Genomic DNA, 26943 nt, shown 5'->3' with positions numbered 1-26943 from the left:
TTGCACACTGACCCTACTTGTAGCCTCATCGCCAGCCTATGCAGATGGCAGATACTTCCCAGCAGACACACACGTGTGTGGATTTCGCTAACTAGATTTTATGGGAAGGTTTCCTGGCTCACTGCTCTCACCAAACATGGTTTTTCCTTCTCACCTTAACAAGACCTCACCTCTGGGAATCACAGCTACTTCAGCTTCCATCCTTCTTTGAATTCTGAAGTTACCAGAGGCTATGAGACAGCTCATTTCACAAGAGCCAGACCCACTCAGAATCAGGATCTCACAGCAGATACTGTGCTGTGCTGTGGCTCAGTGCTCTTGGCTTGTGCTGGCTTGGAGTTGAATGCTTCCAGCAGCCACCAAGGTGGCTTCTCCTGGGAGCTGGACCCCTGAGGCAAGAGACCTGAGCTGTGATCCACTGCTCATCACGTATTAAGAACCACCTCTCAAGGTTTTCCCAAGCTAGTCTGTTCCACAGTACCTTTAGGAAACCAGTAAGAAAAGTGATTCTGGCACACTCAAGGTAATCTAGGCTGTGTTATGCTGCTCCACAGCTCCTTTTTAGATGTTAGCTAGAGAGTCAGTCACTGGGGGGTGAATTGTAAGACTGGGACAACTAAAAAACTGACTACAGTGTCTGTATAATAGGCTTTACCTCTGCCTAAATTTGTAAATAGCCTGAAATATTGACTTTGAGCAAATAGCCCACTGTACTGAGATGTTTAGAAACAAAAGGCACAAAATGAAGCACTGAAAAAATGGAGTACAATATAAATAAAAGCAGATCGTCTCTCAAAATAAACAACAACAATGATGATTACTTTTTCCTATTTAGTCTAATAGTAATATATTTTAAAATAATGTACATCTGTCCCACAAATGTTCTAGTATTTAGGTACTTTGCAACAGAACTTGAGCCTTGCCACCACTCAACTGTTATGGTCAAGACTGTGGCATATGCCAGAATTTCTGTGAGTGTATATGAGTATTTGAAAATCAGAGTTTGACTTTGTCAAACAGAGTTGATTCTGGCTGGACACGACGTGCCCACCAAAGCTGCTCTTTCACTCCTCTCCTCAGCTGGACAGGGGAGAAAAAAATATATTAAGTGTGTTGAGATAAAGACAGGGAGAGATCACTCACCAATTACCATCACAGGCAAAGCAGACCCCACTTGGGGAAATTAGTTTAATTTCATACCAGTTAAATCAGAGTATGAACAGGAGCAGACTGCTCTAGCATTAGTCCCTCACAGGGTCACAAGTCCTGCCAGCAAACCTGCTACAGCACAGGCTTCCCCCGGGGTCACAGCATCCTTTGGGCATCCACCTGCTCTGGTGTGGGGTCCTCCACGGGCTGCAGATGGATTTCTCCTGCACTGTGGATCTCCACAGGCTGCAGAGGCACAGCTGCCTCACCGTAGGCTGCACCACGGACTGCAGGGGACTCTGTTCCAGAGCCTGGAGTACCTCCAGTCCTTCCTCCTCTGTTGACTGTGGTGTCTGCAGAGCTGTTTCAGTCACATATTCTTCTCTGACTGAAGCTGCTGTTGTGATGTGTTATCCCAGACGCTCTGCCACTGTCACCAATGGGTTTAGCCTTGGCCAGCGGTGGGTCTGTCTTGGAGCCAGCTGGCATTGGCTCTACTGGACATGAGGGAAACTTCTAGCAGCTTCTCACAGAAGCCACTCCCATAGACCTCCTGCTACCAAAACCTTGCCATGCAAACCCAATACATATTTACAAAAAGATAACCATCTCAGAGGAACCAAATCCCTTGCCAGAACTGTTGAGCAACGTAGATGTACTCAAGCATCAAATTAAACAAAGGCCAACTGTCTAGATCCCAATCTCTGCCTGATTCTTCAAGATCCCTCTTCTGTCAGTGTTTTGTGAAGGATACCTGTTTGTCATCTCTGTAGAAGGAGGCTTTCTCCCCACCTTCACAGTGGAAGAGTTCACAGGCAGCAGTAATGCACAATTCCCTGACTCAACAGCAAGCTAGAAGGTCTGCCGTGGGGACAAGTAGACCCCTCATCACCCACTGTCACCTTGGTTTCTTTCAAAATAAGGCAAAAAAACCCCAAACAGTTCTTCATAGCAAAATTGACAAAAAGTTTTTATTTGTAATTTGTGCTGTTATCAGTTTTGATTGTGTCAGTAACTTGGAGTGATTCTGAATATTGGTCTCTGCTTCACCAGCTGTTAACAGCTGCCAGCTGGATGTTCTTCGAGTAAACAATGCTATTTCATCAGGAAAAATGGCAATATAGCCTCCAAATAATGATCCACTTAGTGCTGTGTTCTGGTGAGGCCCATGTCAAAATATTCTGAAGTTTATTGATACATCATGGGTTTTTAATATGGGTGAAGGTAGCTCTACTGTAAATCTTGGGGCTGATATCAGAGCATTGGAGCAAGGTCTGAAGCTTTTAGTCATGAGTATTTTCTCCTGTGCTCAAGACAATTTATCCTATGGTCATGCACAAACAGTAGCACATTGATGGATAAGCAGTGTTCCTGCTGTGTCCTGTTTGGGAGCTGTAATTATTACTCAACAAATTACTGGATACCCTGCTGAGACAATATTTAATGTTACCTCAGGTGCACAGGAACTGTGCACTGAATACCCTTGTAAGCAGCCATTACATTTCAATAGGATTTTATTGTTTTGTCTCCCCTCCACTGGGGACTTGGAGGGCTTTCTCATTGCTTAACTATCCCATGTCACAATCATTTGTATCTAAAGCAGAGGGAGGAGATCTAGCCCTTCAAAGTCCATCTGGGACCATGACTTGGCTTCTGTGAGAGTGTGCACCGCATTGATTACTGTAGATCATGATGGTTAGTTCTTAAGCTGATGTGACTGAAGGTTTTCCTCCCCATCTAACCCATATATCAGATTAGCAAAACCATTTAACATGACTCTTGGTCACAAAAGCGAACAGTAATCAGGGCACTTTAGCCTCCCAATCCAAATGAGTATGTCTGAGATGGAGCTCACCCCTCACTTGGTGGTTGGGATCTGGCTAATCAAGATGGGCTAATGGGAAGATGACTTTGGACTGCTTGTGAGTTAATCCACAGCAAAATTCTAAATTAGCTGTCTGGATACAGAGAGCATTAGGGTATTTTATAAACCTTTTAAACTGTTCACACGGTTCATGTATTATTCTGCATTTTAAATCAGTCTCATGCAAATCAGCTCTATGGGAGGAAAAAGGGTTAGTTAGATCCTGATTTCTAACCTGCAGTTTTGCTTAAATTATGTTTTTTCTACACTGATTTAAAGACCTGAAGCATAATTCTATAATCAGAACCTCAGATGGACTAAACCAACATAGTTCTTCTGGCTAGGGAGTACTGTAATTCAGATCTCCTTCCATTGATGCTGCAGTAAAGGAAGAACTATTTTTGTTCTTTCATTTTGCTTTATTTGGTAGACTTCATCCTGCAGAGGATGTACATCTGCAGATAACAAAAGATAGTTTGGAGCTCCATGAATATATTTCTGTTAAAGCATAAACAAGTTCTTACTTTCAAAAGTGTTTTTTAATATCTGGCTGCTTAACACTGATATCTAGTGGGTTTTCAGGAAAGCGTCTGTGTCCCTTGTTGTGATTGTTTTTCAGGTGTAATTGCTCTCCCAGCTAAGCAACATTGTTACCTGGATAGATTACCTTAAGGTCCATGATCAGACGTGTGCCTGCACATGTGTATGATGACTTCTCAGCCACAACTGAAAATTAGCCACACATACATGGAAAAACTAATATGATGAACAAGTCCTCTTCTTTTCCCTCGTGCTCATTAAAGATCTTAATTAATCTCAGTGGAAAAAAAATAATAATCAACTCATTGTTTAAGAGTTTTTGCTTGAGACTCAGGAAAGATAGTTTTTAAGCAGCTCATGGTTGTTTGGTCATGTGGAATTCAATCAAATTCAGTGAGTGCTACATGCCTGACTATGCAAAGCAGTTTGAAATTTGTACATACAGCAATGTATAAACATTAGGTACGAATGCTGTCTGCTTTCAGGTAGTTTTTCATCCCATATATTGTACCTGAAGAGGCACCAATTCTGCTGAGATATTTTTGTGGGAAGATATCAGAAATTACAGTTTTCCTCCTGGCACCTTCCCAGACAAAAAACAAAGCTGACAGTTTCTGTGAAAATTCTCTTGTCTTTCTTAGTATCTTTTTCTTTGTCTATTTTTCTTTTTGTCTGCCTATAAAGTCTTCTAATTGTAAGCAAGTAGTGTCATTGGTTTCTTGATTTCTTGGGTGCCTAAAGTGTGACTGCCCTTAAAGTGGCCTCAAAGTACTGTATTTAATTCATGTCCTGTTACTTTGCCCAAGAGCACTCAGGATTTCAGCAGCTGATTCTCGTTTAGACTGTCAGTGTAGGCTAGGTCAGCAGTTTCATTCAGATTAGGAAGATACTTTTGAAGTGAATCTCCTGTCTGTCTGTGATTGCTGCACTTTGGTTCACATCAAGAAGCTTTCTCAGCATGCAGCAGTTTGACCCCTGTGGATGAAACTAGGCTGGAGTCTGTACCCTAGCTGCTGATGTGTGCTAGAGCTAATCACAAATAGCTCCCTGAAACACATACACTGTAAGTGTATATGTAGGTCCTCAACACCTCTGGCTCCACTTTAGATCTTCTCACCTATAGCTCCACTCTATTTGCTAATGTGGATGTTGGGGCTTGCCTCTTGGGTCTTCTAGTGCTCTGAGTGTGATTGGGCTGTGCTTGCTCTCTGCTCTTGGTCAACATTTCTGGGTGACACAGGTGACTCCAAACAAGTCAGTCTCTAGTTTCATGTCTACACCAAACCCCTTATCATTACATGGCAAAAACATTGCTGCTATAAGACTTAACTACATATACATAAGCATAAGGTGAAATGAAGATCAGAATTTTTCCTTCAAAAGTGGGTTGGCAAGATAGTGAATGAATGAATGAATGTGCAGCTCTTACTGACACTGGATGCTAATTCAAAAGTCATCCTGCCCATGTTAAAGTCATAATTACCATCAAGTGAGAAAAACTTATCCATTTAGCTCATGTTACATTTATTTTAACTTGTTTATTTCTCAGTTTTAATGTGCTATCAGATTTCTAGTCCCCTGTTGTCAGGTGTCATTACTTCAGAAGGCTTGATCGGAAGAACCAAATCCCAAAATTTTCAATATCCCTCTTGATACAGTTCTTCGAATCCTTTTGCCCATGATAGGAAATGCAGTTAGGCTAACTTAGTAAATGCTTGAAATAATTGAATAAAATCCTACTTTGAGTGCAGAACACAGAGATTCAAAGCAAATGGTTTCAAATTCAGAGATTAAAATAGAAATGCTACATAATTGGTCTTGGAGGAGCAGGAAAAAGATTTCCTTTCATTGTGGTGAAATGCCAGCTTCTTTCAACTTCCCTTGCAGTGGTTCTGATTTTTCATCATTCCGTGTTTTAAACCACAATTTAGATTTAATACTATGCTAAATGAGATAGTTTATCTTTGTCTGACTGCATATTTCTGCTTAATCTACTTAACAGATTTCTACTAGCTCTGTCAACCATAAACACAGCTCTACCCTTATACAGATTTGTTTCAGTGCTTGTGGCTGTGTGATTACCTCTCCCGTCTTTGCTTCTGTAAGCTTTCTTTCATGTGTAATGGCTTACAGCTCAGTAGTAGCTTCTCAAAAAAAAAGTGTTTTGTATGCATGTGGTTATGCTGTTGGGAATATAGAATCCCTTCTTAATCAGGAAATGCATTTTGAGTATACAGCAAAACTACTACCGTGCAATACTTTTCACTGATACTGTATTAAAATACCTCACAACATGGAGTGTCCAGTTTGCAGGGGGTTTTTGAGATACAAATAAACAAGCATAGTATTTTGCATATTCTCAAGTTGTGTAAATAGTTGTGAAATTGATTGCTCAGGCAGGTCCTGTTTTCCCCAGCCTTGCTCCCACTCAGCATGTGTTTAACATTGCACCTCTGTAAGTGGTTCCAGCTGGTCTTAGTCTTATTCCACTTCTCTCATGGGTACTTCGAACTATTTATGCTAGTATCTACACTAGTAAATTAAGCGTGCCTGAGAACAGTCCTGGGAGCTGATGCCAACTGGCAGGAATCAGTGGGCTGCTGTGAAGTTTACTGACATCTCTAGGCTGGGAAGAGTGTGGCTGGGTCCCCGCTGTACTCAGCTGCAGTTTGGTAGCCCTGCTGGAGCAGCACCAGTATTATGCCTTGGAACCCTTTTGCTTTCGGATAACGTGGACAACTGCAACCCAGGACCTGGGGATCTCTCCAAGTCTTACTTAATTAACTAATATAGGCATAGCTTTATTCAATGCTTGTGTGCTGTCTTCCAGGGAAGTTAATAAGTCCCTAAATCAGATTTGCAATTTAAGATTCCTGTTTGTCTGAGATGGTGAGATTTCACAGCACGTTTGAAAGAAACATTTAAAATTACTCATGCTGCCTGGTTGTCGTGCAAGTGAAAAACTGCTAATGACGTAAAGGGAATAGAAGTGAGATGAGATGAGATGAGATGAGATTTTGCATGGCTGTTCTGTGGAGCACTCTGATACTGAGCAAAATCAGAAACGTTGGACTTGAGATCAGCATCAGTACTGTGTCGTAGAAAATGGTTATGAAATTACTCCTTTCAGTTAACTTACAGTGCCAATTTCTGTGAAAATGAACTATGCTATGACCCAGCGTGAAACACTGAGAAAAATATCTGTCTTTGTTCCTGAATCAAGGAATAAAGAGAAATGAACATGTAACAAACATCACTGATTTCTGTTATGGAGCTTTGTTTGCTGTTTTCTATTGCAGTGTTATGATCGACTTTGTTACTGAATTAGTGTGTGGTAAGAGAGCTCGGTGTAACAATTTATGTCTCTTGGATGGGGATTTTGCGCTGAGATAATAAGAAAAAGGTTGCTTTCACTCAGTCTGCTTGAGTAATGGTTTTAGTTGCCAAATCATTCTCATTTTCAATAGAGAAAGGGGGAAAAAAAGTGCCTTTAAGCATAAATCAGACTATATGGCAAATAGTTCTCCCTTCAAATTATTTTATCACAATGCATTTTTTAGAAATAGTTTCAATTGATAAAACAGTATGTAGCAAGCCAGAAAGTTATGACTCCTGTTTTTTTTTTTTGCAATGATGTATTGTAATAAGGCATATTCCTGTTTGAAGTTTATATATATCAACTGATATTTAATTAATTTAGGGAAAAGAATTGCAAGAGCAATAGATCATATTATGTTGTATTGCATTTTTTGTCCACTAAAATACGTTGTAACAGGAGCTAGTAGTGGTTTTTGCCGAATAAAGAAAAAAAAAAGAAAAAGCTGATCAGTTACTGACTAGCTCATCTCTTTTGGATGCCATCACCTGTATTGGATGTTCATCATCTTTCCATAATGAGCAAGATCAGCTGAGAAAGGTGGGGAATTTTTCTACAGTGAAATAAAAGTGAGGAGATCAGGTAATGTTCTGGCATTAAACATCCTCCCGATAGGGAGCTTCTGTCTCAGTTCAAGATAATAGACAATGAAGCTCTAAGACAGGAGCAATTTAAATTACATTTTAATCAAGTCTCAGGAGGGAAGGTAGCATTATGTGGAACTGTTAATAGAAAACCAGCAATGTTTCTTACTCTATCATTTGTGTGCATTATGCCTGAACAATCTGATAAATTAACAGATTATCTCCTAATCACTCTTCTGTGATGCTTTGAAAAAAATCCCATCCTACCTTCATGGCGCTTTTTCAAAGCAATAACATCACATAATCAGAGTCTCTGGTTGAATTTCATCTGAGGGTTGAAGGCAGTGTGAATGTAGGAGGCAATGTTTTTCTCACCACTGGATTTTGTCTTTGAACAGAGATATTTGGCTTCCTTAGACTTTTGTGCACAATGTCAATGTTGCTGGAAAGACCTGTAATCTGTATAGTAAATGCTAGAGATTTGGCCTAGAGTCCATTGAGTAGGCTGCACTTTCATATAGCTTGTCCTTCTTTCGGAAGGCAAACTCAAATCAGCAAAACATATCAAATGTAGAAATTATTTCGCATGACGTATCACTGACAGAGATGAAATGGCAAGTGTGCTGTGCTAATCCCACTTCCCAGGCTGCAAATGGAAACTGCTGATTAAGAGCAGCAAATCAATTTGCTAACTATGGTTCTAAAAATAAGGTGTGCCGCAAATAGAAAATTAATGGGAAATGGATAATGTTGAATGGATTGATCAATGGAAATGTAAGAGAAGACAAATGATGTGTAACTTTACTTTTCCCTAGGCTAATCAACTTCATGCCCATATGTAACCAATAAAAGGAGAGGGAGAGATCACATTAATAAAAATTAACCAACCGCAGTTCACACCATTCCTCCACTACCCTGAGGAATTAGTGCAGGAAGAGAAAAATGTTTTACATGAAAAAAGCTTGTATTGCCCAGAGTCTTGGTTTAGCTGAAATAGATCCACTGTGCACCTTACATTATCCCCAGTCCCACCAATCTGTAATGAGGAGATACTGGGAAAGGATCTGTAGGCAGTGGCATTACCGAAGGGAGAAGGAGCTTGCACTGAGCTAGAGGAAATATTGAAAGGTGACCTGTTTAATTGCTCATTGCCATTGCTGGGTTTAATTTGCAATGGTGATCGGGATCGTGGTTTCACATAATATGCTATCCCAGTGACTGATTTGGGATTAGTTAGGGTGAATGAAATGAAGAACTTTATGTCCTAAGGCTGGGTGATGTTAGTGAAATTTGGAGGAAACAAAGCAAAAATAGAACTCCACACCTCAGAGATACAGTCGTGATGTGATCCAGATTAGTCTGAATGTCCTGCAGTTGTGCTGTGTTTTTTGAATTCCCTCCTCCTCCTTCTAGAGGAAAAGCAGACAGGTGATTTATGACCTCTTCTGGGAGACATTCAAATATGTCTGCATGAGGCTACAGCACTAATCTGGTGCTCTTCAAGGAGGCAGTTCAAAGCCAATGCCCCATTTCTTTCAGGAAATGTTAGCTAGCTTCTGACCAGGAGTTCCTCTAATCAGGAAGTTCAGGATTAAATCCAGCACAGAGTGAGGTCCTGATTATGTGGCTGCCAGTGCTGTCTTCTGCAGGCTGCTCTGGGCACTCCAGCTGCTCTGGGCAGTTGACTGTGTTTTGGCAGACCAAAGATTTCATGAGCCCTCCCTGCAGAGTAGGCATGTCCTGACAGGGCTTGTTGGCTTTGTGCCACTGACTGCAAACATCACAGCATAACTTCATATTAAGATCACCCCATTTTCATGAAGCAGGTCCAATCCCAATGCCATCATTGCAGGTCCCATCCCATGGCCATCATGGCTTTGCACAGGCTTTCCACAGTGAGGTATATTCCTCAGTGGCCAGAGTGTTTTGTCAGATCAGCATGTCTTCACCCTATCCAATACTCCTTCTTGTGGCACTAATAAGATTCATGAAGCTTGAAGTGCAGTAAATTGTCTTTCCAAAACCATTTTATTTTCCTACATGCAAAACCAGTTTGTGATTGCTCCATAGTTGTTTTGGGGTGCTAAGATATATTCTGAGCTGAGCAGTGTATTTATTTAATTAATTAATTTCCTAAACATAGATGAGTATAATAAACACAGTCACCAGTCTGGAACAGGTCAGTGTTGATATCCAGCACAGTGAGACTTCTAGCTAAGATCAAATACAACTTACATCTAGTGCCATGAGTTTTCACAGGGCTTCACTTGATTACTTGAGGAACAGAAGGAGAACTGAGGAAGGGAAGGTCTGAGATGGAGATTCAGGTATGTGTGTGAGATGACTTCTAGATGAGATGTGCAGTCGAACAAACCAGACAGCACATAAACGAAAACCTGAACAATTGCTTTGAGAGAGCGTATAAGTCAAATGAACCTGACAATGCTCTTCTGTCTCTAAAACTAAGCAACCTTGAGGTTCCTGCATCAGGAGGTGACTGTACTAAAGTAGCATTTGTGTTGCATGAAGTGTCCGTGTTGTTGCCAGCGTCTGGATATACGGAGAGCTTTTAATCTGGCATGGCATGTCATCCCAAGGAGAACAATGTGCCTGAATCTTCAAAGATGATCTTGTCTCATCAGCTTCCAGTTGTGTTTATTGGCAACCTGCAGCATGTTGCCATGCAGCTGGTGTGCAAGCTGAGGAGAACGTAAACAATGCAGCTGGGAGACAACACACGCTGTTCCCCTCCCCCCCCCCCAAAAAAAACCAGTCTGAAATAAAGTAGAAGCAGAAAAACACATATTTATGAGAATTCCACATGGAAACAAAGCACAATAGAGAACCAATCTCTCAAATTACTATTTTTCTGGCAAACCTTCCCTCTTCCCTGATGCTTTCTCTTCAGCAAACTTCAACTGTAATTCCTTACCATCAACTAAGGTTTTTGGCAACCTACAGACATGGGTCTAGCCTGCAGCTGGCCTTTTTGGATGCTGCCATTCTGCAGGGAGGAGGTGCCAGGACCACCTTATCTTTGCTTTGCCATTACTAAGAGGCAGCTCTAGTAGTCCAGTAGCTCTATGGCAGCAGCACCCATTAGCTCAGGGCTATGGCCAGGACACCCCAGCCATGCTCTGCATGCACAGCAATGAATGTTAGAACACAGGCTGCTGGTTTTGAGAGCAATGGCAAAGTATGCTGCAGGTCATGTCCTTCCCAGCCTATTACACTGGCAAGACAGCTTAACCTCCTGGTCAGCATTTCTGCCTGGATCCCCTGCTCTTCAACCTAGCACTGGCCTTTTTGCACAGCATCCAGGTCTTTCAGTGCATATTTTCTTTCCTAGGTGTCATGACAGTAGTTCATGAGAGCTGGCTTTTGCTCCAGCAGATACAACCTGCTGACACTGAAAGCACTGCCTGTTTCCTCCTACTAATTGCATGCAAACTACTTGATCTGCTTTACTTTCCTGCTTCCCTCTGTCAGGACAGCAAATCAGGTGCATGCCAGGGAAAACAGGCAGGAGTCGTATTTGAATTTCATCTTTCCAGAGAGACCAGCATGTCAGAGAAGAACAGGAGGTCAAAGGGAACCTTTGCCCCTTCCAGTGTGCTTCAGTCTTTCTGACTTCAGAGATGGCTTTTCTCTTCATTGCTTGGCCTTTCCTTTACTATGTCAGCATCTTTTGCATCTCTTGGCCAACTGTGTCTTAAGCTGTGCTTTGTGAAGGTAGGATATTGTCAGTGCTCTGTGTCCAGATTAAAAAAATACTGGCAGAGGTTCAGGCTGAAGTGAGTGCCACAGCTTTCCTGCGGGAACAGACTTTGTCCCTGCTTTTGTAAAACCAGATGTCAAGGATCAGACATGTGAAAAGGCAAGCAGTTGTTATAAAGTAATTTAGTAAATAAAATAAGTGGATATCACATCACCAGCTGGGGTCATTGCAGTGCTTGAAAGTCATTAGTCAGGCTCTGAGAAATCCTGAGATTGGTTTAAATAATATGAGATTAGAAAGTGCTTTTGGGGCTCATGTAGCTGCTTTTCAATATTGAAGCATTAAGGGCTCACATGTGTTAGAAACATATTTTTATTAAAAAGTAAAGCAGATATTTTCAGTGAGGCTGCTTCCATGTTTGAAGGAAGTCACAAAAAGTGGCAGAAGTCACTGAAACAGTTCCCTGAGTTTTTGATCTGGGAAGGACAGTGGCAGCAGCTCTTGATGGGTAAGAACCTGGTTCTTGTAAGTCCACAGGCACCGAGGCAACTGCTTCAGATTTATACCTGAGCATGCGAGACCAGAGTCAGAGTAGACTTCTGCTGACAAAGACTGGCACAATAAATTTATAATTAATCTTTTCTTTGTTTGCCTTCTAGTTCTCTCACATACCTCTTCATTTTTTCTGTCAGGCAGCAAAGCACAGGACAAATTGTGGGGTATTATATAATGAACATGCCCTTCATACACTCAGGGTTATGTCTTTTGCAGTAAAGATGATTATTTCTAGTCAACTCCATTTATATGCTGGCATGAAGATCCCATACAAAGATGAGCATTTTTTTTTGAGATATTCATGTATCTTCAAAAATGATGAAATCTGTTAATTGCTGTAATCTCTAAGTAGCAATACTGAGGTACATTTTGATGAGTGTGGCCTGAGAATTTAAAAAATTCTGTATCTTCCTTATTGATACAAACTAAGTGCACAGCAGTTTTAATTAAATTGTCAATGTAGTGACAGTGATGTTGAGAAGGTAGTTACACAGCCATTCCTTTTTAATGATGTCTCTTCATGGTAATTAGGATAATTCCAGATTTATGAGGATTAAAAGAGCCATATACCTAAATTTGTTCTTGGAGGATCTTGTAAGAGACTGAAAGTATTGTGTCAGTGTAGTGAAACCAGAGGCAAGGTGATGACAGATGGATGATTCTTCCTTTCTGAAATCATGTCATGTGTCTTCTGGAACATTTTCTCATCTATTGTGTGTGTGGAGAGAGAGAGAGCGCAGGCTGCCTGTGGACACAGAGACTACACTAGCATGGAGCAATGATGGAAGAGTGTTTCTGAAGCAAAAAGGGGATATTGTTTATGGTGGTGAGAGAGTCTGCAACATCAAAACCTTACCTGCTTTTTAAATGGGACTAATGATTTGGGGCACTTCAATCTGAAACAGTGTGAATGTCAGGGAGTAAGTTCTTGGAGGATTGCTAGTAGTAGCAGCCGGTCAAAATCAGAATGCTGTGACATTTCTGACATTGATGCTCAGAAATTGAGACCTTCGTAGCCAGAAGATGGGTCAGTGGATGTGCCTAGCAAGTTCACTTCCTTTTATTCTCCACATTTTTCTTCACAGACCCTAGCCTCTTTATGTACAGAATTTCTATTCAGCGTGTACACGTGTGCAGGCCAGTGGAGGAGGCCAGGTGGTGGCAATGCCATGTGCTCCTGCCTGCAGCCCCACCCCCAGTGCCTGACCCAGGCAGGGTTAGCTCAGTGCTGCTATTCTCCATGTGCTAAGCTCTGTGCTGTCCCCCCACACCAACGGGATTTCCATTAATAGCCATGCAGTGTGTGGCTCATTGCTTCTCCCTTAAACAGCAGTGTGCAATTAAAGCTGGTAGAAAACAGGCCTCAAAACAGGAGCTAAGAAATGAGGCCTCTGGGTCGAATGAGAGAGAATGGCCTGTGCTGTGGCTCTGTCTTGTGTAAAAGGGGGCACCATACATTTCACCCAAGCCCTGATGTCTCCTGACTGTATCTCTGTTTGAATAACAGCCTTTCTATATATCAGAGTGAAGGAACGAGGAATTGCTATATAGATGTCATTCCTGTTCCTCGAGTGCCTGTCTCTCCTGCACAGGGGGATAGATCACCATGCACTCACCGTAACAAGTACTTAAAAATTTTATAACTACTGCCTGCCTTTTCACATGTCTGATTCTTGACATCTGTTTTTACAAAACCAGACGAAGTCACACCTTGACTATCTGGATGGTGACACATTCACATGCTGAAATACTCAGCTCAAGTAAAGTTGTCGCTGATCCCAATGCAACTCTTATTTGGTGGTTTGAGGGTTTAATTCCTCAGCATAATAAACACCTGCCATAGCAGGAAGCCCTGGATTGCAGGCAATGGCCCTTCCCAACCACACTGGGGCTGAGGCTGCATCCAGTGTGGCTGAAGTTGAGCAGGAGCACAGGACTCTTCCTCCTTCCCTGTACCAGGGCATGTTTTACCCATTGGATCTGTTAGCTAATGGGTACAGACAGCCTTTCAACGAAAATCTCATTCGCTTGAGAATGCCTCATGGTTCTATAGGAAAATGCATAAATGAAAATATAAACAGCAAGCAGAAAGTGGTAATTAATGTCCAGTGCACATGTGCAGCATCACTGATAATGTTGCCTGGTAACAGAGGAAGGGATGGCAGAGCCTTACCAGGAGCCAGTGGCAGCCTGTGAGTCCTTTTCAAGGCTGGGGTTTTGCCCAGGAGAAAGAGAGAGCCCCACTGACAGCACTCCCCTCCTTAACGACCCCCATTTACGGATGTACATGCATGCATACATGCATACGTACATTTCTTTTGGGGCCAGCAAAATGCCATCCTGAATAAATAAACACATGCGCTCTCTCTTTTCATCTCATACCAGACACTTGTGTTTTGCTGTGAGGTGCCTACAAAGGGCTTTGAATAGCAGCATGTTCCAATGAGGGAAATCTTCGCATCCTATTCCTTTGATCATGATGGTATGGTGAGAAGGAAGCAGACGGTCTTCAGTTCTGTAACTAGGTAGGGTGCCCAACTTGACAAGGGAAAACAGTTCTTACCCTACCAATTTGCTTTTTATGACCTAAGGAGTGTTAGAACAATTTATGCGTTTGTAAGTGAATTAGAAAGAAGCTAGAAAAAAAAACCTGGCAAATTCCTCAGGAAACAGCATTTTTTTCAGTCCTTAGCATATTCTGCGCTATGAAATTATAACCTGTTTTCCTTGGTTTTCTTTAGTATGTTTTCCATAGTTATAAGGCTAGTGTCATCTTATGTTCCAGCTGCACTACATGAGACTGTTAATTAAAATTTGTATTCGGTGAATACATATTTTATTATTGCAGCAATTACCAAGGCCACAAAAATATACACTCCTAAATTTGCACTTCTGGTCATCCCAAACAAAGATTTTTGGTTCAGCCACTCTCAGTCCCACCCCGTGGTGAGAAATCAAAGCCCAGGACGGAGTCCACCCAGAAACATCACTCATTGTCAAGTAATGGTTTGTTGCTCTCAGGAATTTGCAAATGTTTTATTAAAATGTGGCAGTGGCTAGAAATGAAATAAAAGGATTTTTAATTTCTAAAAAGCCTGTAAGTAATTACCAGTTCTTGCCTAGGAAACTATTCAACTGCAGTAAAGCCTCAGACCTTTTTTAGCACCTACCTCTAGCTATTTTTTAGAGTGTAGAAGATTAGAATTAAGAAAACCTATTAGACAATTGAATGCCAGCTTTTACAATAACTGTAATCTAATAAAAGATTAATGCATCACAGCAGATCTGTATATGTTGCCAGTAGAAGGTTTTAGACTGAGCTGTAAGAGGTGTCGCTTTCATCACAGGCTAATGACTAGATAAATAAAACAAGCTTATCATAAAACAGTGTCAGAAGGCTTTTTTATGGTAATAAAAATTAATTGCCTACAATCAAAAGTGAAAATATGAGTGCACAAGGGAGATCCATTATTTGAAGGGAATCATAAAAATTGTTAGGAGAATTAAAAAGTTACAACACAAACAATGTGATACCTTTCACCACAATCTCAGTATCCTATGAACAGCAGAGATATCAGCTTTGTTTTGAAATTATAGCAACACTAATTGAGGGCAATAAAGAATAAAAATGTCATCTTTTAGAGGCACTCTCAATTTATAGACTGTATTATTCAGAGACCAAGTGCTAAATCCACCAAAAGCCATTTCGTGTTTAAAATCCTGACTCAAACAACTTTGCAGGACTGATATGCAGCCACAGTTCTAATTACTTGCAGTACACAGGATCCATGGATTTTCTTCTTGTTTGGGATTATCACAGCAGCAACGAAAAGAGTATTTCTGAGCAAGAGACACAGTGAAATATTACCTTGCACACTGAGTAGCCATGAGATTGGAGGGAAGGTTAGACACCCTGAAAGGTGCTTTTCTGCAACTCTGAAGCCATGAAATTGAACAGCAGCCAATCCCTTTAAAAGACTGTTCAGTAATGAGCTGTAAAAAGGGGGGTAGTTGGGGGGGGGCCTGCTTTATAAACAGTAGGAGAGACATTTTGGCTAGCAGATTACGTCCTTCCAGCATTCATGAAGAAGCACACATCGTTTTCCTGCTGGGATGGTGCCCATTAGCATCAATCCAGACCATCACCACTCTTACAAAGGAGTATTTTACACTAATGACATTAGCAAATATTAATTCAGATAGCACCACATAACCTTATCATGTGCAGTTTATTATTACTAAACAGAACTGTAATCACAATTAACAAGATATCTGAAGTAAAGTTAGAACATGGAAATGCAGTATACCTCCATAACCTGGTATCAGGTTGATCATCCGATCTTAGTAGGAACTTCAAGGTACGGCAGTTGGGTTGATGTTTAATAATGCAAAATACAGCTTTGTGACTCTCTACGCTGAGGAAGAAAATGTAACCAGCAAAGACTGTTGGTTTTCCTTTTCTTATTTGCTGTTATCCTACTGTAGTGTTTTTTCCAAAGAGCTGCTATTGCCATACAAAACACATGGCAGTGTCAATAGCTATAAGGAAATTATTCAGTGGAGGCTGCTGTAAACAGTGTCCTCTCTCATTCTCAATGTAGAGCATAACCTGGTTTGGTAGGGTTTCTCCCTGGCCACATGCTCACTTTGAATGTTTTCTGATGACAGTCTAGCAGACTAAATGACAATCATCAAAACTTTTGTTTAATGCCATAATGTGAAGTGAATTGAGCCTCAGCAGCCATGGGGGACTGACAAAGAAAAACAGGTAGGCACAGCAGGATGGACTTAGGTACCATCTGGCTTTCAGAGTTTTTCATTACCTTGGTTTTCATATTTTCTCCAAATTACTTCTGCTAGGAGGGGTTACCCTCATGGAAATCAGATTGCTTTTATAAGGTACTAGATACATATTAACATACTTCACTTTACGTGTTCACATTTGATGATCTCTGTCTGGGAACTCATGATTTAAATGGGTGTGGGAGAAAACTTATGGAAAAGTTCATTTTTTCTTGCACATAAAATCTAATACATTTCTAATTCTGGCTATTTTTTAAGATCTGTGCTCTTTGGACCATATTTTTCTACCATTTTACCTCAAAACATTAGTTCCTGGGAGCTGAATTTGTTTCAGAAAAGGAGTGAGACAGCAAATAAAAAATTAAGAGTTTTTTCCTGTAAGTTATTTCATTCTGGACATTGAGAAGTGAGTAACCTTCATAATGTCAAATTTAGAAGCACGCAGACCCTGTTTGCTTCCATTTTACCCATGGTTGATCCAGCACATTGTGCTTAGCCAGGGATTATTTAGATAAACCTTTAAAAGTTTGGCCAGTTTCATCAGTCTTTGTGAGCCTATTGGGCCCATCTAGTTGTTTTGGAAAGCACCAAAATCAGATCCTTAGGATGTTTTTGTTTCCAACAAGCTAAAAATTCTAACAGACAGAAGGGTTTATCTACTGGTGGCTAAGGTATGGTTTCATCTTAGTAAAATATTTGAGATAGTATCTTGGCTAATCCGCTTCTTCCTAGATGCTGTTACCTGCAGCACAACTGAATCTGGAATATAAACCTGATGGTGACCTTCTGTGCAGTTATGTATTTCTTCATGTCACCCCTGCACTCTCGAGTGCCTGTGACTTTATGGTATTTTCAAGGGAAAATGGCTCATAAGGATCTTGGGTAGCCAAATCTTTGTGTTCACTTGTATGTCAAAGCTGTTGAAACTGGAAGGTTTCTCGTGTGCCATATGTATCCATGCTGCATATACCTCCACCATCTATGGCACAATAATAAGAACAAGATGTGGGCCTAGAAACTGACAAAAATGCAAACCTCAAAGCTGCCAAATTAAGTAAATTTGTCAGAGAAGCAGTGAAAGCATCTGCAGACTGCATCTCATGAATTTCATAACGAAGAGAATTCCACCAAATTGGGACCAGGCATATTCCAGATGGCACAGATGGTTTAGCAAGTGACAGATTGGAAACAGAACCCAAATTATGAGCAAGTACATAAACAGAAATCAGAATTTCTCCAATAGGTAGGAGTCAAAGTCTGAAGAGTCTTCAGAGACAATAATAACATGTTAGTTATAAGCCTTAAAAGGTAGCCAAGTTGAGTGCCTGAATAAGGATGGAAGATGACAAGTTGCGAGAAGAGCACGCAACTTTTCAGTAGCTGCCAAGTTTGGAGTAGATTCTCAACAAAACAGAGAGGCAGAAAATGGCCCCCCAACTGCAGCTATAATCCAGCCTGGAAACTGCAGATAAACAAGTCAAGATTTCATTAGCTGGCTCATTGCAAAACCAGTCTGAAAGCTGGATGGAAAAAATGACATTGTTTTGTCTTCTTTTTTTAATCAAAATGTAATTTGGACTGGCTTGTATGTGAGCCAATTTATAGATGGGTGAAAATGTGCAAATCATAAAAACAGTAAGTACCCATGACCATGTGAAGAAAATGTGTGAAAGCAATAGGAGCAATGAAAGAAGGATGAGAAGTAAGAATATTTCAATATCAGTAATGGAGGGAAGGAAATCACAGCAAAACTAATCCTCAAAATGGCATGTAGGGAAAAATGAGAGGAATCTTAGCTCAGAGTTAAACAAAGACTGATTATTTTATACTCCTAGTAATAAAAGCCACCATATGTGTTTGTCTTTAAATTCAAGACACCAGAACATTTTAATTAATAGAATAATAATGCTAATTACATGGTAGGGGCAGAATAAAATTTTGAGTGGGAAAATTCTAACTATAGGTTTGTGTGTGCGTGTATGTACATATGTTAAGATATATATTTATATACACAGACACATAATATGTATGCATAAAATTTTATGGCTGCAAATGTCTCCTACTGCCTTTAAGCCAATGGTAATAAAGCTTCCAAACAGCCATCCTCTTCTTAGCAGTGCTGTCATCCACTACTGGTGAATCCCTGCATATTAAACACAGGCTATGGTTCTTATTCATGTATGAGAGTTGCTCTTGTGACCCAGTAAAGGACTTCTGTAGAATCAGAGTGATGTGGAACATGCCGTGGAGCTGGCATGCTCTCCCTCAATACCTCCAAGACTTCTCCTGGCATTATGGACAAGGAGTAATTTCCTGGGAAAAGGGAATAGTAATAAAACCAGTATTGGTTTGGTTTTTCAGGCACGATTAGCTCTTCCATGTGGTCCTTTTGCAGAGGGGCTGTGGACATTTGCTTCCTGCTCGTTTTATGGAGATGAACATGTTCCACCTCCTAGAGCCATCAACAGCCACATGAAGAAGGCTGGAGAGCTCAGTAGCTCTGCTGTGTCCCACCATGCACACGTACATTCCCCTTCAGTTTTCAAGGTTGCAGAGGGTCATTTAATCTGGTAGGTTTTGTTTATGCTTCTTTCTGGCCAAGTGCGCAAAATACACATCCCTGGAAGCCAGGTCAAACTCTAAGTTTATTCTGAAGACGCGGTTCTGGGGAACTGACTGACAGCAGGGCTTGCTCTATAGTAGTTTGTTGTAAAGCTCTCCTGTCACCCACTGTCAGAAAACCTTTTCTTCAAATAGAGTATGTGTAGCCTATGAACAGACCATAAAATGTCTATTTGAGAAAATTAAGTGGAAAAAAATAAGCGTATTTAAGTTAAGTGGATTTTGCCTACTGGCCAGGCACGTCACCTCTTTTTTTCGTCTCTTAATCTGGTCTATCTGCAATACCATCTCTGTACCGCCTCCCTGGTTTCTTATTTTCCTGTCACTCTCTGCCCTACTCCTTGTCCCACTGCCTTTCTGAATTTCTTTGATATTCAGATTGACTCAAATATGCTCTCAGATCAAGCAGCGGAAAAATGGCAGTAATTTAAGTCACAAAGGCCCATGCACATTATAAATCCCAGATAAGCGCTAGAGGTTTCTCTCCGTATCTGCCTGCCTCCCCTCCAAACATTGCCAGAATGTTTTCAGGGTCTGGTACTGCATACCTCCACTATCTTTCCTGAATAAGGGAGAAGAATTCCCTGTAGGTGGAGAACGCAGAGACCCCAAAGCCTCTTTTCTCCTCTGATGTGCAGCACGTGCTGATCGCGCGGGAAGGAGGGGAGGGAGCACCGCCGGAGGGAAGCGCGTGCTTCACTCCTTGGATATAGGCAGCAAGCCTGTGGCTTAATGAATCTTTGGCTTTCATCTGAAGAGAGGCTCATACAACATCCTTAATTGGATTTCTCGGAAGAACTGTAGGTCCCAGATCATTGCCTGGAAGGGGAAGGTGGTAACAAAGGTGGACAGGCAATATATGATGTTGCTTAAAGGAAAGGTGAGGTACTGGGTTTGAGACAGTGTCAGCCCCAGCGTTGTGTGACAGCTCTGAAATAATGGCAGCACATTGCACGGGGCCTACCTCAGTGCCTGCAGCTCAGGCACAGCAGGAGACCCTATTAAAAATATGAGAAAAGTGCCAGCCTTCCTGCAACAACTCGGCCTCCTGTGTGACAATTTATCCAACCCCAAAGGGATGACAGCATCACTGAGGGATATCTGTATTCCCACCTGGCTCCCCCATTGCTCACCCTCACTGAAGTTGTGCCATCCATCTTTGGGCTCACCCTGCTGACCCCACTGTCTCCATGAGGCATGTGATATGGATGCTGGGGGCATTGGCAACTGGTCCCCTGGGAGCACCCTGTCATGAGGTAGGAGCCTGCATTAGGGCTATGCCAAGAAGCAAGCAATTGGCAGCAATTAAATGTGGATTTAGGCTGTGGTCACCACACCTCTGAGAAGACGATTAAAGGAAAAATGCATTGTCATGTTCTCTGTTTAGACAAAAATGTTTAAAATCTCCAACTCTGTCCCACTATCTGTGGAGGTGGTGATGTTCTTTCAATAGAGGCTTGTGAAAATATGTGATGGGCTTTCACTAAGTGAGAAGAGGCAGATACCAGGAATTTTCCTGATGGCTGGGAATTCCCTGTAGGTCCCTGGATGACCATATCTTGCACCTGCTGGAGTTGCTATTGACTTCAAAGGAAACAAAGAAACAAATGGGGTTTCTGTGTGTACAAAAGGGTGTGTTCACCAGCGATGGCTTTGTCAGAAAAACAACGGAGTCTTCACACTAGGAGCAGATTATCTGACTTGTCCTTTTTCTGTTTTTCCTTATTCCCTCTGTTATGACTGTTAATTTTTGTAAGTAGTTTTGTTCTTTCCCTTTCCCAGATCTACTTCAGATGCTTGATCCTTCCTAATACTTTCTCTCGGACTTCACAGTCTGTTGCCATGGAAATTCAACTTTGTAACTTCACTGATGGATTAGGTAAAAGACAAAAGATAAACTGGCTAGGAAATGAACCTTCATTTGCTAGAAGAGCAAGACTGGGCATGGCTAGGTTGCTACCAAGCCTGAGGAAGCCACTGAAAGCAAAGTCCTGACTCTGAATTTGCCACATGATGCCTGGAATCGGGCTCTGGCCCAGTTTGTGTGTGACAGCACCAGGAAAGTGTTCTAACTGGCAGCCCGATGCCTTTGCCCACCATGGGTGGGTTACATCTCATTAACAGATGGGTGCCAGAATTTCATCAGCATGAGGAACCCTGCTGGCCAGAGCTGCTAGGGCTCCAGCGGTCTATATGGCTTCACATCCATGATTTACCAAGCCAAAGCACACAAGGCTCCCTGAAATAGTTAAGTTTCAGTAGAAAGTCGTATAGAAATCCCACAAGAAAGGGTCTCTATTGGCAAGACAAGGCCAGATGTCCATGTAATATTTTTATCTTATTGCATCTAATTTTTGGTGTAGAAAGTTGTGAAGGGTACTCCTTGGATTGCTTGCCCCTAAGTGTTCATGTGAGGATTTCAATGGCTCTCAAAAGAGGGTGGGTGAGCAGTGCTGCTGCCCTGTGCAATGCTGCATGTGTTGCTGAGGGTGCGTGGATCTGGCCAGATGTGCAGCTGATCAGCTCCTGAGATCCCCGTATAGCATGCAGGATGCTGTTTGACATTTTGCTACAATCTGACGACTTGCAGCGTGTGCCCAGAGCATTGTATTGATGTCACTTTGCTGGATGTGGGCCAAGTATCCGAAGGGCTGTGAGTTGGTTAACATGATAATCACGTTGCATCCTAGTCTCTCCATATGACAGAGCTTCTTTCCATTCCTGTTCATGGTGCTGCCACATTTTTCTCTAAGGGTGAACGTGACTTAAGCAAAGTGGCAGAAGGGAAACAAGCTAGTCAGAGTTCATCAGGGAGAGGAGATAGCTGTGGTGTAAAACAGTAATATTTGTGATGATAAAACATCAGGAGCAACTCCCACCACTGCTGGATCCAGTCTGTTTGGTCTGATAAAACTTTTAAGACTGGGAACTCCAATAAGCAACAGGAGTGCTGAAAAATTAATATCCAGTGAGGGTCAAGAAGTTTTGGGGTAGCAGGGACTTCCATGTCCAAACCAACAAAAAAAAGGGAGGACTGCCATATCACCAAGAGGTGGTGGCTCTTCTTTGAGGGATGAGAGCCGCAGCAGCTGGAGAACGTGCAGCTGGCTGCAGGCAGTGTTTAACACTGGTTTAGCATCCGGCCCTACAGAAGGGCAGAGCTGTCCTCATGCCATGGGAGTTATTTGAGTTCCCAGCATGATTTCATGCTCCTGCCAAGGATTAGAGCAGTGTGGGGCCTCTGCCATTCTGTGGGGGCACAGTAGGACAAAAAAGATGGTACAAAATTGAGAGCCAAGGTAGAGGTTTTATCCAAAGTCCCTTTAGATTGGTGGACATCTTTCCACTGATGGCAGTGGCCTCAGGATCAAATCCTGAATCTTAGCATCTTGCCTTGAACAAACATGAATCTTTTTTAATCCTAAGAATTTGCCAGCATTGCCAGCCCTGAAATGAACTCTGGAGTGTCCACTGCACCTGCTTCTCCTGGATTTGTGCAGGCTGAATTGGGTGGTGTTGCTCTGAACTCCATGGGACAAGGTCTCTCAGTTGCTACATACTGGGAGTGGGCTTAGGCTCATGGAGACTTGCTTCTGGCTGCTTTTTCAAATTTCTTGGTCACAGCTTGGCCTCATGAACATAAGAAAGGAAGAGGGCTGTGATGCACCTATCCAATTTCTTCTTTATTGCAAAAATGACATGAACCAGCAATTCTTTGCTATTGAATTAGATGTTGTATTTTAATGGAGAATATAGTAACATTGCTCATGCCATAAATTTCCCATCATCAGTATGAAATAGAATACTGATTGATATGATCAGTATTTGACTGGCAAAGCTGTAATATCACCAGCTAAACCAGAAGCACTTTTGACTCAGTGGCAGAATCCTTTCTTAATGTAGCTATACAATACTTCAAAAATATTTGCAGTGAATTTATTTCCAGTTGGATCTAAATCCTCCAGCAAACTCTAAATTTATTACCTCTGTCGTGCGCAAAATACCTTCTTTATACCTCATATCAGCTTCCTTTCAAACCAGGTGGTACTTAGAGTTTATGGCATACTACATTATAGTCACTTACCATCATACATATTGTGTTCTTCCATGGCTGTAAATGTTAAAGGACACCTTTCTGCCCTACTTGAAAGGAGGGGGAGAGCAGAAAACACATGTATTAGCAAAATTGCTGTCATTTTTTTCATCACATCAAGGTTGAAATAACCAATCCATTAAAAGAGGGGTAATACATCATTCATTATTTGCTGCTTGCTATGGCAAGCCACTGGCTCAGCACATACAGACTTATGGATTTGGTACGTGGAAAGCTGTAATGAATGTGCAGTTGTGTTGTGATAAGCAAAATTGATGCTAATATTTACTGCTCTATGCAACTGCTATGTATCAACTGTTTCCCCCTCCCTTCTTATTTGCCCCCCTCTGTACTTGCAAGCAGATGTTCCAGCCATTTAATTTCTACCCCGATTATCACTCAGTAGCAAGCTAGTCAGCAGGGTCTCCTACCCTGTAGAGGACAGAAACCTGAGGGAGGTTGGTTTGCCATGCCACTGTGCCCTCGTCTTTGGCTGCTGTTGTGCCTGTGAGTGAGGACAACTCTGTGTACTTCACTCTCCACCTATTATTTTAATCAAAATATATTGGATCAATTGGAGGATATCTTGCTGTGCAAAGCAACAGTGAAACCTGGCATCAAATGCTTTGAACTATTGTAACAACATAATATCTTACACTGGTGTATAGAGATTATATTTCTTATTTTTATATCTAGAAAGACACTAAAAAGTGTATGTAGTAGGTAGGTAGATAGATGAGATAGACAGACAGATCTGTTACTATATTCTTAAAAAGCCAGCTGGTTGCAGCATCCCATAGTAAGACCCTTTATTTAGGCTCCTGCCCCACTTTGGGTGGGAGGAGGCCAGGACACCATGGGGACACAACAGGCTCCATCCTTGTGCACCCAGGAGTAGCCCTTCTGCAGCTTCATAAGAGGGTTCCTTTGGCAAATCCTGGAAAGGCAGTGATGGGCTGGGCAGCATAACTGATGTAAAGGCTTGGGTGACTTTCCATGTGTTCGCTGATGTTCCTTGCATGCAGCTTCTGAGGTTCCTTTTGAAATAAAACAGAAGTGTCCACATGATGTCTAGTTCTTCATGCTCACCTGTCTGTAGACACAACAGGGTGTGCTTGTGGCTTGGTGTTTATAGTTTCTGGACTCATTAACTACATGTTCAGGAAGTGGATCCGTAAAACTAACGATGCATCAGTACTCCCTATGGTGCGGACATCATTCCTGTACTCTTATTTTTGCAATATGGACAGCAAGAGCACACTCCAGGGTTTGTTGTGGCCAGAACATAGAGCTTCATACACATCCCAGGCAGTTGAGCCTATACTAAATCACCTGCCCACTGGAAAGGCTGGAAGTAACACAGGATAACCTGCCCACTGAATGTAACTTTTTTCATATTCAGTACAACAAAATCTTGCCTATTCTCTATTGGGATATATCCATCAGCCCTGCTGACTGCCTGTCTCTTCTGCTCCTCACTAACATCTATCTGATCTGGTTTTTTTAATTGTTGCTTCTACTGCAGTATATCATTATTTTGGGGGTTTGAAATCTTTTTCTAATCAAATTTCCCTGTTTTCCTGAATGCTGAGTTGCAGATGCTTTATAACTACCATTATCCTATTATTTTAAAAGAAGAATGCTGTATGCTCACTGAAAGTCTGAGCAGCAAGCTTCATCTTAATTTGTCTGTCCACCTCTCAGCATTCCCATGTCAGCCACACTAGGGAAATGGGGGTTGTGTGCATGCACCTTGGAGACAAATCTCCATAAAACATGCAAACACTGTCACCCATTTCTAAAGAGGAACAGCTTCACTATTACACTTGGTTTCTCAAAATAGCCAAAAGGTAATGGGTCCTAATCTGCCCTCAGCTTCTGCAACCCCTGTGATTTCAGTGCATTGCAGGTGCCTCATGGACAGGCAGATCCTGCTTCCCCTTGTGTCTTGTTATGCCCTGATCATCATCAGAGCCACCAGGGTGAGATTGAACCTGATGGGGAAGCCTGATGGCACAGGGGGACTATGCAAGCTTTTTGTCTTAGGAGCATGAAGCAAAAATGGCAGAGCAGGCACCTGGGTCCTTGAGAATCTGCTGTCTTCTGCCCACAGCACTTGTCCTTGATCACTGTAAAAAATGCATTTCAGCATCTCAACATCCCTTCCTTCTAGATGTAGATGTGGGCATTTGTGTCTCAGTATTTCTATATCTGCCAGGAGAGCTTGAGCAGGAGCAAAACAAGTCATTCATGGCTCACTAGAGCAGTGAGTGGTTGCAGCTTTTGACAGCGTGACAACTGAGTAATAATATGTTTTCACATGTGGCCCCATGTGATATCCTCAATGTCTTCATGCTGTCCCAGGGAATGACATGTGAAATGGGATAGTTACATGGTGTTTCATAACCACTGCCTTTGGCTAAGGATGTGCATGCAGTTAGGCTGGTCAGAAGGCTTTCCAGTGCAAATAATTTTTAGCTAAAAAGGACTAGAGCTAAACCAGCTTTTATTGTTTGTCTGTGTATCTTGCATGCAGAAAAACAAGCTGTTTTTTAAGCACCAGACTCAAATTCCTGCTTGAACCTTCCATTATGAGCATTTGGAGTTGGGGCTTTTATTTCCAGTGGTTAGAACTTTTAAAAATCTCGTTTGCTCTAACCAAAGCTGCAGAAGACAAGCACAGGTACAAGTGTTCATCGGAGAATGAGCCAATGACTACAATGTCCCTGCAATGCCTAATACAGTGAAGGCCCCTCATCCAATCAATGTGTCTCAATGTGAAAGGCATAAATATATCAGATGATGATTGTTGTGGGTTTACCCTGGCTAGATTCTAGGCACCCACTAAAATCATTAAGAGCTGGGAGAAGTCACACAGGCAAAACAAAACTCAACGTGAGAATGGTACTAAAATTTATTACTAACAGGATAAGAGCTAAAGAGTGAGAAATAAAAGAGTCTTGAAAACACTTTCCACCCACCCCTCCTTCCTTCCATGTTCTCCCTCCTCCCCCCCACATCAGTACAGGGAAAGAAGTCCACCCCTAGGGCAACAGGTCTTCTAAATCTACTATCACGTAGGTCACTCTTCCATGGGGTGCAGGGGGTCTCTGCACCTCGATGGTCCTTCATGGGCTGCAGGGGGACAACCTGCCTCACTATGATCTTCACCATGGATTACAGGGGAGCCAAAGCTCTGAGTCCTTCCCCTGTTCCGTGGGGTCCCTCCCATGGGAACAAGTCCTTGATGGACCTCTCCAACATGGGTCCACCCTGGGCCGCAGGTCTTCCATATCTACTGTCCTGAAGGTCATTCCTCCATGGGGTGCAGGGGGTCTCTGCACCCCAGTGGTTTTTCATAGGATGCAATCCTTCACTGAGGGTGAGCTGTACCAACATGAGTTCCCCACAGGGCCACAAGTCCTACTGGGGAATAACCTGCTCCGGCATGGGCTTTCCTCTCCACGGGCCACAAGTCTCTTGACCCTCCTGGGCCTTCCATGGAGGGTAACAGCCTTCTCCCATGCATCCATCTGCTCCATCATGGGCTTCTCACGGGGCGGGCCCGGGGACTGCAGGGTCGCTTCTCTCCGGGCTAGGTGCCACGCGGCCCGTGCCGGCCTGCCATCACCCACCCCT

At 42.2% G+C, this 26943-nt stretch overlaps 1 protein-coding gene across 8 annotated transcripts in view; it reads left to right on the top strand.

Annotated features, from left to right (window-relative positions):
* TMEM108 (transmembrane protein 108) overlaps positions 1-26943 on the top strand; it is a 162547-nt gene that overhangs the window by 104365 nt on the left and 31239 nt on the right. Inside the window, exon 1 of one of the 8 annotated variants that reach the window (XM_032704891.1) lies at positions 21026-21090. The exons of the other annotated variants lie outside the window; for them this stretch is intronic. Coding sequence (XP_032560782.1) covers positions 21054-21090 — 37 coding nt within the window. The 5' untranslated portion in view covers positions 21026-21053. Of the gene's footprint in view, positions 1-21025; positions 21091-26943 lie in introns of those variants that run through there. 8 annotated transcript variants of the gene reach the window in all.

This window comes from Chiroxiphia lanceolata, chromosome 1, assembly GCF_009829145.1.
Source record: "Chiroxiphia lanceolata isolate bChiLan1 chromosome 1, bChiLan1.pri, whole genome shotgun sequence".
NCBI classification, from domain to species: Eukaryota; Metazoa; Chordata; class Aves; order Passeriformes; family Pipridae; genus Chiroxiphia; species Chiroxiphia lanceolata.
Note: the sequence above shows the minus strand (reverse complement) of the source record. Positions and strands in the feature narration are given on the sequence as shown.